General features: G+C 37.6%; 1 protein-coding gene across 1 annotated transcript; it reads left to right on the forward strand.

Annotated features, from left to right (window-relative positions):
- Positions 1-8,191: 8,191 nt before the first annotated feature.
- On the forward strand, positions 8,192-14,904 carry LOC104222767 (CBS domain-containing protein CBSCBSPB5-like). Its single transcript, XM_009774055.2, has 14 exons — positions 8,192-8,615; positions 9,794-9,962; positions 10,102-10,234; positions 10,311-10,481; positions 10,651-10,729; positions 10,832-10,945; positions 11,047-11,113; positions 11,274-11,379; positions 11,471-11,529; positions 13,089-13,195; positions 13,285-13,418; positions 13,888-13,973; positions 14,075-14,164; positions 14,338-14,904. Exons 1-14 carry the CDS (start codon positions 8,452-8,454, stop codon positions 14,518-14,520), a joined length of 1,662 nt encoding a protein of 553 aa, XP_009772357.1. The 5' UTR covers positions 8,192-8,451; the 3' UTR covers positions 14,521-14,904.
- The last annotated feature ends 1,385 nt before the right edge of the window (positions 14,905-16,289 follow it).

Genomic DNA, 16,289 nt, shown 5'->3' on the forward strand with positions numbered 1-16,289 from the left:
GACAATCGAAACGGGATTGGTTTGTTTATTTCAGAGTCGCCACTTGGGAGATTTAGGGTGTCCCAAGTCACCAATTTTAATCCCGAATCGAGGAAAAGAATGACTCCATATTACAGTCTGCATACCAGAAATCCGGATAAGGAATTCTGTTAACCCGGGAGAAGGTGTTAGGCATTCCCGAGTTCCGTGGTTCTAGCACGGTCGCTCAACTGTTATATTCGGCTTATTTATCTGATTTTTAATACAATTATGAACCTATGTGCCAATTTTATCTTTTATCCGCTTTTATCGTTCACTGTTATTTTTATAGGACTTGCAACGTCGTGAAAACATATCTCGAACCACGTTACATCAATGCACCCGTGGTTATTGATATATCTCGACTCGGTTGAGATTTGGATTTGGGTCACATAAATGTGCACCCGAATTAAGAAAAATAAATTATTTAAGACGCGCCTAAAGCAACTAACGTATGGTTGTTTTGGGGAAGGCCGTAAAATTTGCTAAACGGCATGTCCCGAATTCTAAGTATTTTTAATATATATGCATTTAGAGGGCCCCGCAGCTTCTACATTTTTGTTTGTCGAGGCTCGTCTCATTTATTATTAAAAGGAATTTACAACGTCATGGAAATGCATCTCGGGCCACGCCACAATCAATGCGCCCGTGACTAAAGACATGTTTACAGTTATTTACAGCAGGATTCCGAATGCTTTTTCAAACAAAAATTAGAAACAGGACCACACCCATGGGCGAGCAATCGGACCTCATGGGCCCAAACCCAGCTTATGCGGGATTCGCCAGGCCTGAGCCAGTGATTTCCGGTGAAAGCCTGCTTAGCCCGTTTCGACTTGGGCTCGACCTTCGTGAGGTTGAGGCCCTGAACTAGTTCTTTGTTCTAAGATGTAGTTTATCAGTTATAACAAGGCAGTTGATCAAAGGGGAAAAAGATTAACTAATGGTTGGCAGCTTTCATGCATTCATGGTCATGTTAATCACAGACATAACTAGTTTCTGAGCTATAACCTAGTATATTGTCAAACCTTTCATCTATCAACCTACACACATACTAAAATATCAAGTTACCCTACAATTGTCATTTTGCTAAGTATGAGGTCTAATGCCAGTATCCAAACAAAAATGTAAACTATTATGCATTATAATGATGTTCCATATAACAGTCTATGTATGAAATAAACATCTTCAACTCTTCTCTTTTGTATCCATGCTCAACTTTCAAGTTACATTGACAGTGTATTAATCGTGTACCTGGTAATAGCAAAGCAAAAGAAGAAGGAGAATGATCAGCTGAGTAGTATGCAACAAACACAGTAACAGCAGATACACAGCAACAACACAGCAACAACAACCAGCCAACAATGATGAAGCTCACAAGTGGTCGAGCAACAAACAAACAATCCCAGAAACAGAACAATGAATCCAGCAGAAAAACAGAGTATTCAATGTAACAACACCAGCAGTTCAACAATCACAAACAGCTCGGCAGATAACTAACAGCAATTGGCAAAGACAGCTTGACCAACTTGAACTCTTATGTAGTTTTCAGACAATGTTTGGTTACGATATTCTGAAATTTTTCTTTTTCTTTCTTTCTTTTAGTTTTTCCAACTTAAAACCTCTCTGAAGACTAAAAAATGTCCAGCCTTCTTAGCTAAAAATAGCTCTATTTATAACCTAAAAGAGAACCCCCTCAGGTCTGCCTAGAATTTCCAGCCTATGGTCTGCCCATCCCCTTCATTCCCCATGCCTAGGCATCTTCTTGATGCCAGTTATTTAGTTCCCCACGCCTGGCCTATTTCTCTATTCAAGAGTCATGGGTTTAGTTAAGTATTAAACTCCCATACTCTTATGTTTTGTCCCTACTAATACTAGATTAATAGCATTTCTGATTAAACAATTGATAGCCCATTAATCCTGAATATTTAATCAGTCTTTTCCCAACCAAGATTACCCAACAAACCCTGGATCATTGCTGCTTTGCCCCATCCTTTCATTCTATTGAATCTGTCAGTTATGACCCTTTGAGAACTAGTTCGAACCCCCCCCCACAGCTAACAAACCAACCTATAATCAGTCCCACACAAACAATCAACAAAATCAGCCAGTAAGAGTTAGGTCGTTTGTTATTCAATACTGCGAAACTAACGTCAAACATGTGTCGAGTCGACTTTGCGAGTTATAACGTATACTAATTAGTCGCTAATCAACTAAACTTAAAACAGAAACAAACTGAGTGTTTCAGGCCTTTTTCGGACAACAATGGAACTTTACAACACTTAATTATTTGACGACGTTACTCAGGTCGACTATACAAACTAATATACGTAACAATTAATCGACAAACATCACAGATTAAACAAAGCACCAATTTATTTCCAAACTCGGGGCATTTAACATGGAGTTTATGAAACTTAACTGGTCGACAACATCAATCGAGGCGACTAAACATCTTATAACACTCAACTAACATTTGAGAAAAGAAATCGACCAAACAAAAGGGTCTTTGAAGATGGACAGAAAATAATCAAAAATAATCTAGAACAAATCCACAAACATATGCATAAACCTAAACAAGAGGAAAGAAAAGACGATTACATCGGACACTTACCTCAAACGAAACAGGTTTGGTTTTTTAGGGTTCTTGAACTCAGGTTTGGGATTCGACAAGTTCTGCTTGCATCTGACCGGAACCAAAGCTGATTAAGGCCTGAGGGACGTTAGGGGAGTGACTAGGGTGAATATGGGGTGGTTTGGTGTAGATCTAGGTTTGGTCTCGGATCTTCGAATGAAGATTCGAGACGTTCGGGGAAGATTCGAGGTAAGCTGAGTGTGGATTTGGAGAGGGGGGTCATGGTGGTTCAGGGGTGTTAGACTCATGGCCAACGGCACCGTTGCCGCCGGCTTTCAGGCGAAGGGGTGGGGGGGCGGCTAGGGTTTGGGTGTTAGGGTTAATCAGGGAGACGATGAAGCCGGGGGTGTTTTGGATAGGGGGCGGGGTAACCAAGTTGGGCTTTATATATGATTTTGAGGTTTAGATCCTGGCCGTCGGATCATGTGAGATCAAGGGCCAGGATCTAATCATTGAAGAGGGACGACGTCGTTCGGGGGGTGATGGTGGGTTAAGACCGGGTATGGGGATGGACCGGGTCATGCTAACGGATCTGGGGTGTGATCCTGGCCGTTGATCCGTTTGAGATCAACGGCCCAGCTTAGACGGGATAGAACGATGCCGTTTGGACCCCTTTAAAGAGACGGGCCATTTTGCTCATCGGGCCAACTCGTTTTGGGCCTATTCTTGTTTAATTTCCTGGCCCAATACCGAGTGTCCTCCTTCCCTTTCCATTTTAATTTAAACAAAACTCTTGAATAATTAAAATAAATTTATACACCCACAAATTAACACTTAGTAAAAATCAACCAATAACAAGAAACACTTATGCATATATTTTCTTTTTTTCTTTTGGAGTAATTTCCGCGAAGCAAAAATCACATGCTTACAAGTACTACTTGTTCTGCTAAGCCTTTTGATCTTGTGTATGCTGATGTATGAGGTCCTTATAAGGTTCCTATACATGATGGTAAGAGATATTTTTTGACTCTAGTAGATGATTTCTCTAGATATACATGGTTCTTCCTAATGCCTACTAAAGCAGAGTCTGTTGTAGTGCTAAAGAACTTCCTAATATATGTCAGAACTCCATTTGGATGTGGAGTGAAATGCCTCAGAATAGATAAAGGTACAGAATTCTTCAGTGATCAGGTGAATAATTTGCTTAAGGAGTGTGGGACTGTACACCAAAGTTCTTGTGTCTATACACCACAACAAAATGGTATTGTAGAGAGGAGACAAGATATATCATAAACATTGCAAGAGCACTAAGATTTCAGGCATTTGTACCCTTAAGATTTTGGGGAGAATGTGTATCCATAGCTGTATACCTACTCAACAGATTGCCTACTGTGTTATTGAAAGGACAGTCACCTTTCCAGAAGTTGTTTGACAGAGCTCCTTCACTATAACATCTCAGAGTATTTGGTATCCTGTGCTATGTTACCAAAGTCAAGAAGGGTGATAATTTAGTCCAAGAGCAATTCCAACAGTCCACCTTGGATATTCCACAACTCAGAAAGTATATTACCTCTATGAACTAACCTCTAAGGAGTTCTTTGTAAGCAGAAACACTGTCTTTCAAGAAGATATCTTTCCCTTCAAGCACATAAACATTGGTCTTTCTCCTATATTCCATGTGGTGCAACTGGTTGAACCTGATACTCCTGAGTCTTCTGATGTGTCTGCTCCATTTCCTTTTCCTTCGAACTTCACTTCTGATGATGTTTCTCAGCCTATTCCATCATCTCCTGCCAGTGATTCTTCTCCTCAGCCAGTAAAACTTAGAAGATCCTCGAGGGAATCAAGGCCTCCTGTATGGATGGGAGATTATATTGTTCAACAGAAATCCTCTTGCCCATATCCACTGTACAACTATGTGATATATGGCCATCTCACTCCTGCTTACAGGTCCTCTTTAGATGCTTATTCAGCAATTGTAAAACCCAAGACCTATGCTGAAGCCAGTATTGATCCATTATGGGTGGATGCTATAAAGTCTGAAATGTCAGCTCTTGAGAGAAATAATACTTGGACAATTGTAGACCTTCCTCCAAACAAAGTTCTCATAGGCTGCAAGTGGGTGTTCAAGGTCAAATACAAGTCCACAGGAGAAGTGGAAAGATATAAAGCAAGGCCGGTTACCAAAGGCTACAACCAGCAAGGAGGGTTGGACTACCCTGAAACATTCTCCTCTGTAGCTAAGATGGTCACAGTAAGGTCTATAGTGGCTCTTGATGTTGCTTCTCATTAGTCTGTGTTTCAAATGGATGTTTATAATGCATTTTTATAGGGAGATCTATGTGAAGAAGTTTATATGCAGATTATGGCTTTTCAAGCCAGGGGGAGTATTAGAAGGTGTGCTAGTAAAATAAGTCCTTGTATGGACTTAAACAAGCTCCTAGATAATGGAACTTAAAGTTGACAGAAGCATTAACAGATCTAGGATTTGTACAGTCACACTATGACTATTCTTTGTTTACACACAAGAAGGGAGCAGATTTGGTGATTGTACTTGTCTATGTTGATGATTTTCTTGTGACTGGCAATAATCTAAACTTGATTGAGAATGCTAGAAAGGACTTGCAGAACAGGTTTAAGATGAAAGACTTAGCACTACTAAAAAAATCAGGTTTTAGCGACGGAAAAATTCTGTAGCTAAACAGAAAAATCCGTTGCTAATTTCATTTAGTGACGAATTAGCAACGGATTATCAAGAAATTCTACTAGCTACGAGCGTTTTAGCGACAAATTAGCGACGGCGTTCGTAGCTAGTTTCAGTTTTTTGTAGTGTAGGGGAACTGAAGTATTTCCTTGGCATAGAGTTTTCAAGATCAGAAAAAGGCACCCATATGTGTCAGAGGAAATATGCACTTGAGGTGCTATCTGAGACTGGTCTATTAGAAGGAAAACCAGCACATACTCCACTGGAATTCAATTACAAGCTTACCTCCATAGAGTTTGATAAGGTGTTCAACAAGGAGGACTTGTCTGATGACAGGTTGCTTGAAGACAAAAGTGGCTATCAAAGATTAGTGGGAAGACTGTTGTATTTGACCATGACTAGACCTGACATAGCATTTGTGGTGCAGGTTTTGAGTCAGTTCATACATGCTCCCAAGCAGTCACATCTAAATGTTGCTATGAGAGTTAGCAGGTACATTAAAAGCAATCCTAGTCTTGGGCTATTTCTACCATCAACTAGCAGTCAAAAGCTGGTTGCCTTCTGTGATTCAAATTGGGGAGCTTGTGTAGAGACAAGAAAGTCAGTTACAGGTTATGTTGTGAAGTTTGTCGATGCCTTAATCTCCTGGAAATCAAAGAAGCAAGGAACAGTTTCAAGAAGCTCAGCCGAAGCTGAGTTCAGAAGCATGACCACTACTGTTGCAGAGATAAAGTGGTTGGTTGGATTATTTGAGGAGTTAGGAGTATCAGTTGAGCTTCTAGTTCAACTTCACTGTGATAGCAAAGCTGCAATTCAAATTGCAGCTCATCCTATTTTTCACGAAAGAACCAAACACATAGACATAGACTGTCATTGTGTAAGGGAAAAGATTCAAGAAGGAATGATTCAAACTCAGCATATTGGTACAAGAAAGCAACTGGCAGATATCTTCACCAAGAGTCTATGCAGTCCACAACATGATTACTTACTCTGCAAGCTGGAATGAAGAGTGTGTTTTCATCCCTCAGCTTGAGGGGGTGTGTAGAAGAAACAGTTGTAGAGTCTAGTGGTTAATTTAATACTTTGTAATTAGATGAAGTTAGTAGATAAAAAGGGTGGGTTAATTAGTTAGTAGTATAAATAGGAGTTAGTTATATATGTACAGTAGCTACTCATAATTAGTTAGAACAGTTTATTTCTAATACAGAGAATGAAGCTTTTACTTCTTCTTCACCGACTTTTTTTTATTCTTCTGTCATGGCTGTCTAGGTCAACACTCACCAACCAAACAAGGGGAAATAAGTGATAAAATCACTCATTTTCCATAAAAATATTTTTTACGAAAACATTTTTCATGGAAAGCATTTTCCTTCGTATCAAACATATCCATAATCTGTGTATTACCATTTCTATTTTAATGAAGTACAACTCAGCTTAGGAAAGAAAGAGAAAAACTACTACTACTACTCAGTTAGGCTTACGTGATTAATTATTTCACTGTACTATGTATTGGACAACCAATTAAACTTACGTGATTGCGTTAATCCTACAATTTAATTTGCGCCACTCAGCCATTTAGTCCCTCTTTTCACTCCTTTGTGAGTTGTGACCTTCATTAACTGTAAACATTATTTGGGTTAATAATGCTTGAATTTTCAGAATATAAAAACGATGACCAAAGTTATCTTATTTTATTTGTAGATTAAGGGGTGAAGATTCGCGTTTAAAACAGGAACAACGGCACTTTGTCCAAAGATTGCAAAAATAAGGAAAATGCTGCCCCTTGTAAATGTGTAAAGGCAAGGAAGAATAGTTCTGCGTCACTAGGTCATCGGGAAACATTGGTGCGTTTGTATAAGACAGGCTTAATATATTTATTTTAAAAAAGCATTATGCAAAGGTCAACACGTTGATCGTTGTCCATTTCTTTTTGTGTTGAACACATTTCTATTTATTTTAAGATAATCCCCCCGGATTTCTTATTATGCTACTCCGTAGTAATTACCATTGTTTTCCAAAAAAAAAATAGTAATTAACCATTTGGATCCTGAAGGTCGTGATTTTAGATTTGATTTTATAAGTTGAATATTCGAAACTTATAGACGTAAAAAAAAAAAGACACGTTCTTTACGAGAAGTTTTCCTATTTTAAAGCTTGAATTCGAGTTTTTTGGTTAAGGGCGAAAAATTTATTCGTTCCATCACCCTCCACGATGCTATATACGTTGTTATAATGTGGTAGCCAGTAGGAGTAACTTACACATTCCTATAGCTAGCAAGTGACATCCATCGTATTTAATGAAACAATTATTATGCTAAAATGGTACTTCATTCGGTCCATAATAAGTGACCAATTTGCTTTTGGCATAATACTAAATTCTATACAAAAATACCTAGTATGACTAAACTACCCTTAATTAACTATTTAATGTGAGGAGTAAGAAAACTTTTTAGTAATATTTATATAAGAGTAATTTTATAAAAATAAATTAAATTTTTTCTTGATTATATAAATAAACACTTATTTTGAATCAAAATAAAATAATGGAGTAAAAGTTGTCACGGAAAATTATGTGGTTAGGTACTATTGTTAAGGGGACGGCGGCACAGCACGCTTGACCTTACTTTGTGCCAAACTCGGAAGACAGAAATTTTCAACGTAAGAGTTACAAGGACAAAAAGAGTAAAAAACAAAAGAAAAAGGAAAGAAATAAAAGAGACAAAAAGGAAAGCAGTAAAATCCACAAAAAACAGAAAAAATTTCAGTGTCCAAAATTCAACGCCGCACGTCTCCAGTGAAATTGGGATCATATTCCGGAGGCGGACATTCGTTGACGTGGAATAATATTATTGGTCTAAGAAACCGGCTTCCTCCCAAAATATTCAATTGCAATTGCCATTCCTCTCTTTCCTTCTCCCATTTCTAACCGTTCCTTCTCTCTCTTCCGTGCCGTTTCCTGGAAAATTCATCTCAAGAATTTTCCCGGAGAAAAGGCATCTTCATCATTTACTCAATTCATTTATCTCCAAAATTATCTAGCCACTGCTACTGCTTGATCGTTTGTTGATACAATTTTGTGTATTAAGTAGTTACGTGATTTTCTTAGGTTCAATTTGAAAATTGCTGTGGATAATTTTGATTGGAATTGGGAGTAGAGATGACAACGAGTCAAGGAGGAGGACCGTCGTCGAGGAGGAGCTCGATGTCGTTGACGAGCACGACATCTAACTTGAAGAAGAAAACAGCGGGTGATATTAATGGTGGAGGAGGAGGACAACCTGATTCCGCTCCTCGAAAGTCCATGTCGTCGTCTCGTTCCATGTGCGTTTTAATTCATCATCATCATCCTTTGTTAAATAAAGCTCTCTTGCAATGGTTTTTGTAGACATGAATAGCAATATCTTTATTCGTTCTCTTTCATTACGTATAATTTAACTTAGGTTCAATTATGTAAAATGTCATTGAGGCTCAATATCCTGGAATGAGTATGTATGTGAAAAAACACTAGGTCTTCTCATGAATCTCATCTACGTAAGCCTTGTCCCTTGGTGGACAGAATTACCCGGTACCTGTGCTGGTGGGAGTTAGCAAGTATTCGGCGTGCAGGTTGGCCCGGAGACACCATCATAAAAAATAGAAAAAGAAATGATCGAGATTTTTTGGGGGGCTCTTGGTGCAATATGCTCCAATTAATCCTGTCATTGACTCAAAACAATTAAGCGTGAGATAGGATGTTGGTTTTGCTGTACTAGATACTCTCGTTGCTTAGTTTTTCACTTATTCTAAGTATTGGAAATTTGGCACTAGAGCTGTGTTCTGGGGGACAAGGACCAAAGCTAAATGTGAGATGGAATAATGCATGCCTAATGCACTAGCATTCTGGAAATTAAGCTTTTGGAATCGAAATCCAAATATAGGTCGCTATCTTATATTATACTAAGTCAAAGCAAACTGGATTAAGAGCTGGAATAGAGTGAATTGCAGTTGCATATAGATGATTGTCACAGCCTGTTTACCTGGATTTCCTCTATACCAATGGATCCATATCAAACTGGGCGTAGGGAGTCCATAACTATCCTTAAAAATACATGGAAAAGCTGTGTTAATGAATGTACCTTCTCTGCTACATATCCACGTTCAATATTAAAAGCGAGTGTGTGTTACGTGGTTCATTAGGCTGTACAAGTTTGCTTAAGGTTCTTGCCAATTCAGTTTATTGGCTTTAGTCTGTTCTTCGTTTGGGCTGGTTGAGTTTGTCTTGTATGCAACTTATCTCTGCCTTTGCTTAGCCATTAAAAGTCACCCACTTCTTCATCCTTAACTTGTTGACCACAACGTGAAAAATGTATTAAGTGACAGTCATAGCTGGAAATGTTTTTGCTAGTGAATGTACCGAATGTTAAAATTATGATTTCAGGTTAGGGGTAGTCAAAGTGATCATTTATGTATCATTTCTTTCTAGTAATAATATTTGGTTCCCCAACACATTTTTTTTTCAGGGGATTGACCGGAGAGCGGACAGTGAAGAGACTGCGACTGTCGAAAGCCCTAACAGTACCTGATACTACAAGTATTTATGAAGCTTGCCGCAGGATGGCTGCTCGCAGAGTTGATGCTTTATTGCTAACTGACTCAAATGCATTACTATGTGGTATCCTGACAGATAAGGTTTAATTAAATCTTGCATAACTATCATAATCCGACCAAATAAAATCAAGTTACGAGATTTTTCCTTTGACTCCAAAAGAGTATCTTTGACTAACTTCTCTTTGTGTCCTTTTCGTGTATTTGTTTGGGAAAAATGAAGGACATAGCAACAAGGGTTATTGCTCGTGAAGTTAATACTCAGGAAACACCAGTTTCAAAGGTTATGACAAAAAATCCAGTTTTTGTGCTTTCTGACACACTAGCTGTAGAAGCCTTGCAGAAAATGGTGCTAGGTTAGAATATTTGGATACAGCAAATGGTTCATTCTTTCATGCATGGTCAACATCTCACTGTCATGCCTGGCCACAGGAAAATTTAGGCATTTGCCAGTTGTGGAAAATGGAGAGGTCATTGCTTTGCTTGATATAGCAAAATGTCTTTATGATGCTATTGCTCGACTTGAAAGGGCAGCTGAGAAAGGAAAGGCCATTGCAGCTGCTGTTGAGGGAGTTGAAAAGCACTGGGGCTCATCTGTTTCTGGTTGGTAGAGAATTTTGCATTGTTTCTATATTTCATTGATATAGCTTGTGGCTTGTAGGAGTACTTGGGGTTGATTTTCCAAGTTCCCTGTGGTTGAATACATTATTTGATCTTCCATTGCAGGTGTCATTTATTAACCTTTTTTTTTTCTTTTTCTTGTTTGTCTCAGGTTCTAATACATTTATTGAAACACTTCAGGAGCGGATGTTCAGGCCTTCACTGTCAACCATCATCTCTGAGAATTCAAAGTAGGTAATATCCTTACTTTTTATATTATTTAATCTGTGATGCATAGCTTGTAATCTGTAAAATAAATTTTGTGTAATTGCTATTACTTGTGGTGTTTCCAGGGTTGTTATAGTTGAACCAAGTGATACTGTTTTAGCGGCAGCAAAAAAGATGCTTGAATCTCGAACAAGCTCTGCTATAGTAATGGTTGACAACAAACCACGAGGAATTTTAACGTAAGGTTTCTCTCCTTTCGACATGTCAGCAATTAGTTATGAGCTATAGTGTAATGAACACTAATCATCTAATGAAAAAATCTGCCTTATTGTCGCTGCAGGTCAAAAGACATGTTGATGCGAGTCGTAGCTCAAGATCTTTCCCCTGAGTCCATTCTCGTTGAGAGGGTAAATCTCTATCTCCTTAAGTTAGCTGTCTCTTTCTTGTATAGTTCTGCAAGTAAATGAGATCTTAAATTTTTTTCACTTTCTTTCCTATATCTGAATTTAAGGAGAAAAAGCTATATTATTTCTGTGAACTTTTGTTTTCTTACACATTAATGCTCAGGTAATGACCCCTAGTCCAGAATGTGCTACAACAGATACACCTATTGTTGATGCTTTACATACAATGCATGATGGCAAATTTTTACACCTTCCTGTGGTTGATAAAGGTTAGATTTGATCTTCCGAAATGCAGTTTTGGAATCTGCTATTTTCTTATCCAGATTTCCTTAAAACTTTTTTAATTCTAATGTGGTGCAGAGGGAACGGTAGTTGCTGTCCTTGATGTTCTTCATATCACTCATGCAGCTGTAGCCACGGTATGAAGCATGCACACAGATGTTTAATTTGAACAGATTGACATATCAGAACTCACTAGTTGTTATGCATATGTATGCTTTTTCTGTAAGTTGACAAGCTTCTGAAATTAATGACTTCCTAGTAATATTTGCATGTAAGAGTCCTGATCAAAGAAAATAAGAAATTGTCATCCCTAAGAGGAAAGTAGTGCTCCGAGCTCCTTTGACCAGTTTATGAAGTACCAGATGCTGTTGACATATCATGGACAAGCCATTATTTCAGTAATTCATCCATGTCAGCTGTCAGTTGCGGAAAGAGTGTAAATAAGAACACATAATTCTTCAGTTCTTGATGAGCACTTTTTTTAATTCATCCATACTTTTTTACTTTTTCTGAAGTGTGGGGCAAACGGCACCCTCTATCATCACGCAACTTATTGAAAAATAAAAAAGTTCAAACTTTAATATAGATTGATTTTAGATGACATTGCTTTAGACAAAGAAACATAATATTTTAAAGTATGCTTTCTAAGTTTGGGATACTCGTCAAGGCAAAACTAGCCTTAAGCGGCTCAACTAAGAATTGGAGCAATACTTTGAACATCATTTCTGGCGCTTATCGTGACAAAACTAGCCTTAAAGCCCAACTATGAACTTTAATGAGCAATTACTTTGTTTCAGACTCTTCCTTGCAAACCTTTTATGATCTCCTATATGCATTTTCTAAGAAGCTCATCATAAGTAATTGAAAACTTTTAGGTAAATTCGCTTGTCAAATCACCTTTTTAGTGCTGTTTTGATTATAGCTATCCTCGTTGAAGTCCATGAGCTTCCTTGGCTTCCGCTTCACCATGATGATGAGCTTTCTGTGTATCCATTTGCATTTGAAATTTATAAGTTCTTTTAGGGGATCTTTCAAGTTGGAATCTTGGGGCCTCTTTGCTAAGACTGTTAGTTTATGCATTTAACAGAAGGGTCAACTATGTTTCCATATGCGAAAGGCAGCTCTAGATTTTGGAAATAAATTTTTGTCAGCATTCGCAAGTGAAATCAGATAGAGGATGTTACGATAAATCTTGAACGTCATTATGACCTTTCCTGACTTGGTGCTAGTTTTAAGATTCAGCTTTTCATATTGGTGAAGTTTCAAACCTTCCTTCAATGTACTGTTTCCTTTGATGTGTCTAGACTTCCAGTCCTTAGAATTTTTCACTCTATTGGCAGAACAAATCATATTTGATTAAAGTTTGAAGCACTAACGGTTAGAATTTTTAATTACATTTCTGATTTATAAGAAAATCTTTGTTGTTTCCCTAACTGACTAAATGCATAATATGATTATTTCTGTTTTCTTTTTCTTTTTGATTTTTGTTTCCAACAACCCTCTTCAAATATAAAAATATCAAAATTCAAAGTAGTTTTAGAGAACGCCATTATTGTTAAATAAGGCAAACGGTCTTGGAGGGTACTGAATTTTTTTCATTGTACATCTTTACAATCTCGGCTGTGTATAACAGGACAAGCTTTCTTGTTCCCCAAGTTTGTACAGAATTATTCCTTAACCGTGCCTCACTAACCAGGTGGGAAATGCTGCTGGAGCGAATAATGAAGCTGCAAACACTATGATGCAAAAATTTTGGGATTCAGCTATGGCGTTGACTCCGGATGATGATGAAGAGACACCGAGGTTCCAGCCTCGTTTTCCATATTTTCTGTTAAATTGTAGTATTTTCTTTTACTTTTTACTTATCTTTCACATTTGTCTATGTATTTCAGCGAGGGTTCACAAAAATTAGCTTCTGAAGGTGCAGAAACAGGAAGATCAATTCCCTATCCTCCGGCAAGCCTGCCAAATACTTTTGCTTTCAAGATTCAAGATCGAAAGGGAAGGATGCACAGATTCAACTGTGGTATGCTATTGATGAGCCCTTGTTAAAGGAAAAAAAGAAGAAGAATAAACTAAGCTTCTGCTGTTTATTACTGCCACATACAAACTAAATTTTGAACCTTATTCTTCTTTTTGACATCTGGAGACTTTCCTTCTGATATAATACTCTCCTTGAAGCTCTCGATTCCTTTCAACTTTGCATTAGCATTTCACATGTGATTTCTCCATGTTACTCTTTTTCTTCTTTGGTTCTCCACGAGTGATCCTTATACAAGTCAGTATCTATATAGTGAGGGTGTGTTATGGGGATTTGATGAACTAATAAGGATGGCTTACTTATCATATGTGTTGGCACTCTTGAAAATCTCCGTCATGCATTGGGCATTTAGCAGTACAGAGTTTGTCTTCATCTCAGTGAAATCCTTATTCTCCGTCAAAGCTAACAGTTAATAATTTGACTCCCATATGGTCCTAATGTTTTTATAATTCAGATATACGGAGCATGACAGATCTCATAACTTCAATCATTCAGAGAATGGGCGACGACATTGACCGGAACAACCTTCCGCAGATTCTGGTAAGGATGCATGAATTTTTCCTTGTACACATCTCTTTGTCCTCTCTTGTGCTGTATTAACTAGTTGACTTTTATGTTCATGTTTAATCGCTCTCTTGCAGTATGAAGATGAAGATCATGACAAGGTTATTCTAGCATCAGATAGTGATCTTATAACAGCAGTTGAACATGCAAGGTTGTCAGGTTGGAAGGTATGATTGGCCTTTTCTGGTCCTTGGTTCAAAACCAGCTCTATTCTGTTGGTTTGGATGATAAGAGACGTAATAACAGGGAAGGAATACTGACTTAGATTTTTAATTATTAGATGCTGCTTTGTCTTTCATGTTACAAATTAAGGACTGATAATAGAAATGGACCTGTACAGGGATTAAGATTGCATTTAGACTATTCAGGAACGCCTGGCCGGAGGAGAGGTTCGCAGTCCGAAAGTTTGGATTATGCTCATCCAGAAACTGCATGGGCTTCAGCCTATACCGCTGTAGCAGCTGGTGCTGCATTAGCTGCGAGTTTAGGTTTATTTGCTTTCTTAAGGAGATCCAGTGAATGATCACATCGAAGTTGCCACTTGATATACTCTGCACCAGGAGCAGCAGATTGGAAATATTAATGGGTCAGTTTGATTTGTATTGTGCTATAGGATTTGGATCGGTAGCTCTAAATTTTGGAGTCCATTTTATATTTTGCCTGGAAGCTGAATTTGCAGGTGTCACTGGTTTATAGTGCTGAGAATTGTGTCCCCTACACCCTTTGTAATTAGCTCTCTGACCTAAGCAAATTTTAGTTCCCGGAGTGTAACAGAATTCAGGTGATCATATCTGCATTGATATTTATGCACAGATATTTTGCGAAACAAATTTGTTTGTGCTTGTAATGACAAACTTACATTTATTGTTCATGTCAGTGAAAAGGGGAAAAAAACAGATTGGTTGAATTGCGGTGTCCAAACTTTTGTTTCCTTTTGATTTTGATTAATTGTGGTGGTTAGTTTAGTTTTTATTTAATTCCTTTTTTTCGGGTACAACGTCAGTGGTCTTTGGGATGAGAAAGGGTTTGGTGAAACCCAACGGAATAGAACGGTAAAAGTTTACTAGTTCAATACCTTCAAGTTTTGGCCTTTGAATTAAAGTTTACATCACATAGCAATTCGTTGGCAGTCTCTAAATTATGGTTTAAACAGTATAACCAGAAGTTAATTCTCAACCTTTTATATTGTGCAGTTGCTCGTCCGACTTCCTTTTCTTTAATCAAATTGGAATACCATCTTAAAATAACTTCATAGGAGTACGATTTTTTGAGACACCTAATTTTAGAAATGGCACAATCAAATCTTTTAATGGTAGAAGGGGGTGATAAAGGGGCACAACGGGAGAAAATAAGATAAAGAGGGTCCAACTAGAACGTGGCTACAATAAAACCAGCCCAGGAAAAGTAAGGAAAAGAAAAGAAGAAAGAGAATAACTCAAGATTTGTCGGTGCATGATTTCACGTGAGAATAGCAAGTGAGATTGGAGATTAGTGATTTCCTTTGTCATAATTTTTCGTCGGTTTGCTTCCTTCTTTGACTAATGACCATATAATTTGAACTTTTTGGAAAGAAAAAGAAGAACTTCACAAAATTTACAGCTAGATTGGTATGGTTGTTATTTATAGTTTCAAAATTTACCATGTAGTATTGTATTATACTGTATCGTTTGGATACATACAATATTTAGATAGATTATATTGTTTGTTGTCGTTTCGTGATGTCATGCACCAACAATATGAAAAATAAACTTGTAATATTACAAAGAAAAAGTAAGGTACGGAGTAAAACTATTATATTAAAAGGTAGGATAAATAATAAAATAGAATTATTTAATAATAAGGAAGGGCAAGATGAGAAAAAACGACACCAAATCGGCCGTTCAATACGGTGAATACTTTTCGTCATTTACGTAATGACGGATTTAATGGTACGATACAATAAAATTTAAGTAACGATTAAAACAAACCTTATACTAAAGTAACAATATGATACAATACAATAAGTAACAACCATCCAAACAAGTTGTTAAAGGAAATAAAAGATTTAATATGTCTTCGCTAGTAGGGAGTATAGAAGACCCAATTAGTAGATAGCTTAAGCCACTTCAATTCAATGGTAATACATTGATATCTCAATAGAAATGGAATGTCCTCTACTCATGATTGGTACTTTATGAGTTACGTTAAGAAAATTAGCAGGGAGGAAGGTTCCATTCCCAGAATATGTTCCAATTGACAAGCATCAAGCCTCCATGTTGGCTGTGGTAGCAAACTAGTTAAGCAACAGTACCA

This window comes from Nicotiana sylvestris, chromosome 3, assembly GCF_000393655.2.
Source record: "Nicotiana sylvestris chromosome 3, ASM39365v2, whole genome shotgun sequence".
NCBI lineage: Eukaryota > Viridiplantae > Streptophyta > Magnoliopsida > Solanales > Solanaceae > Nicotiana > Nicotiana sylvestris.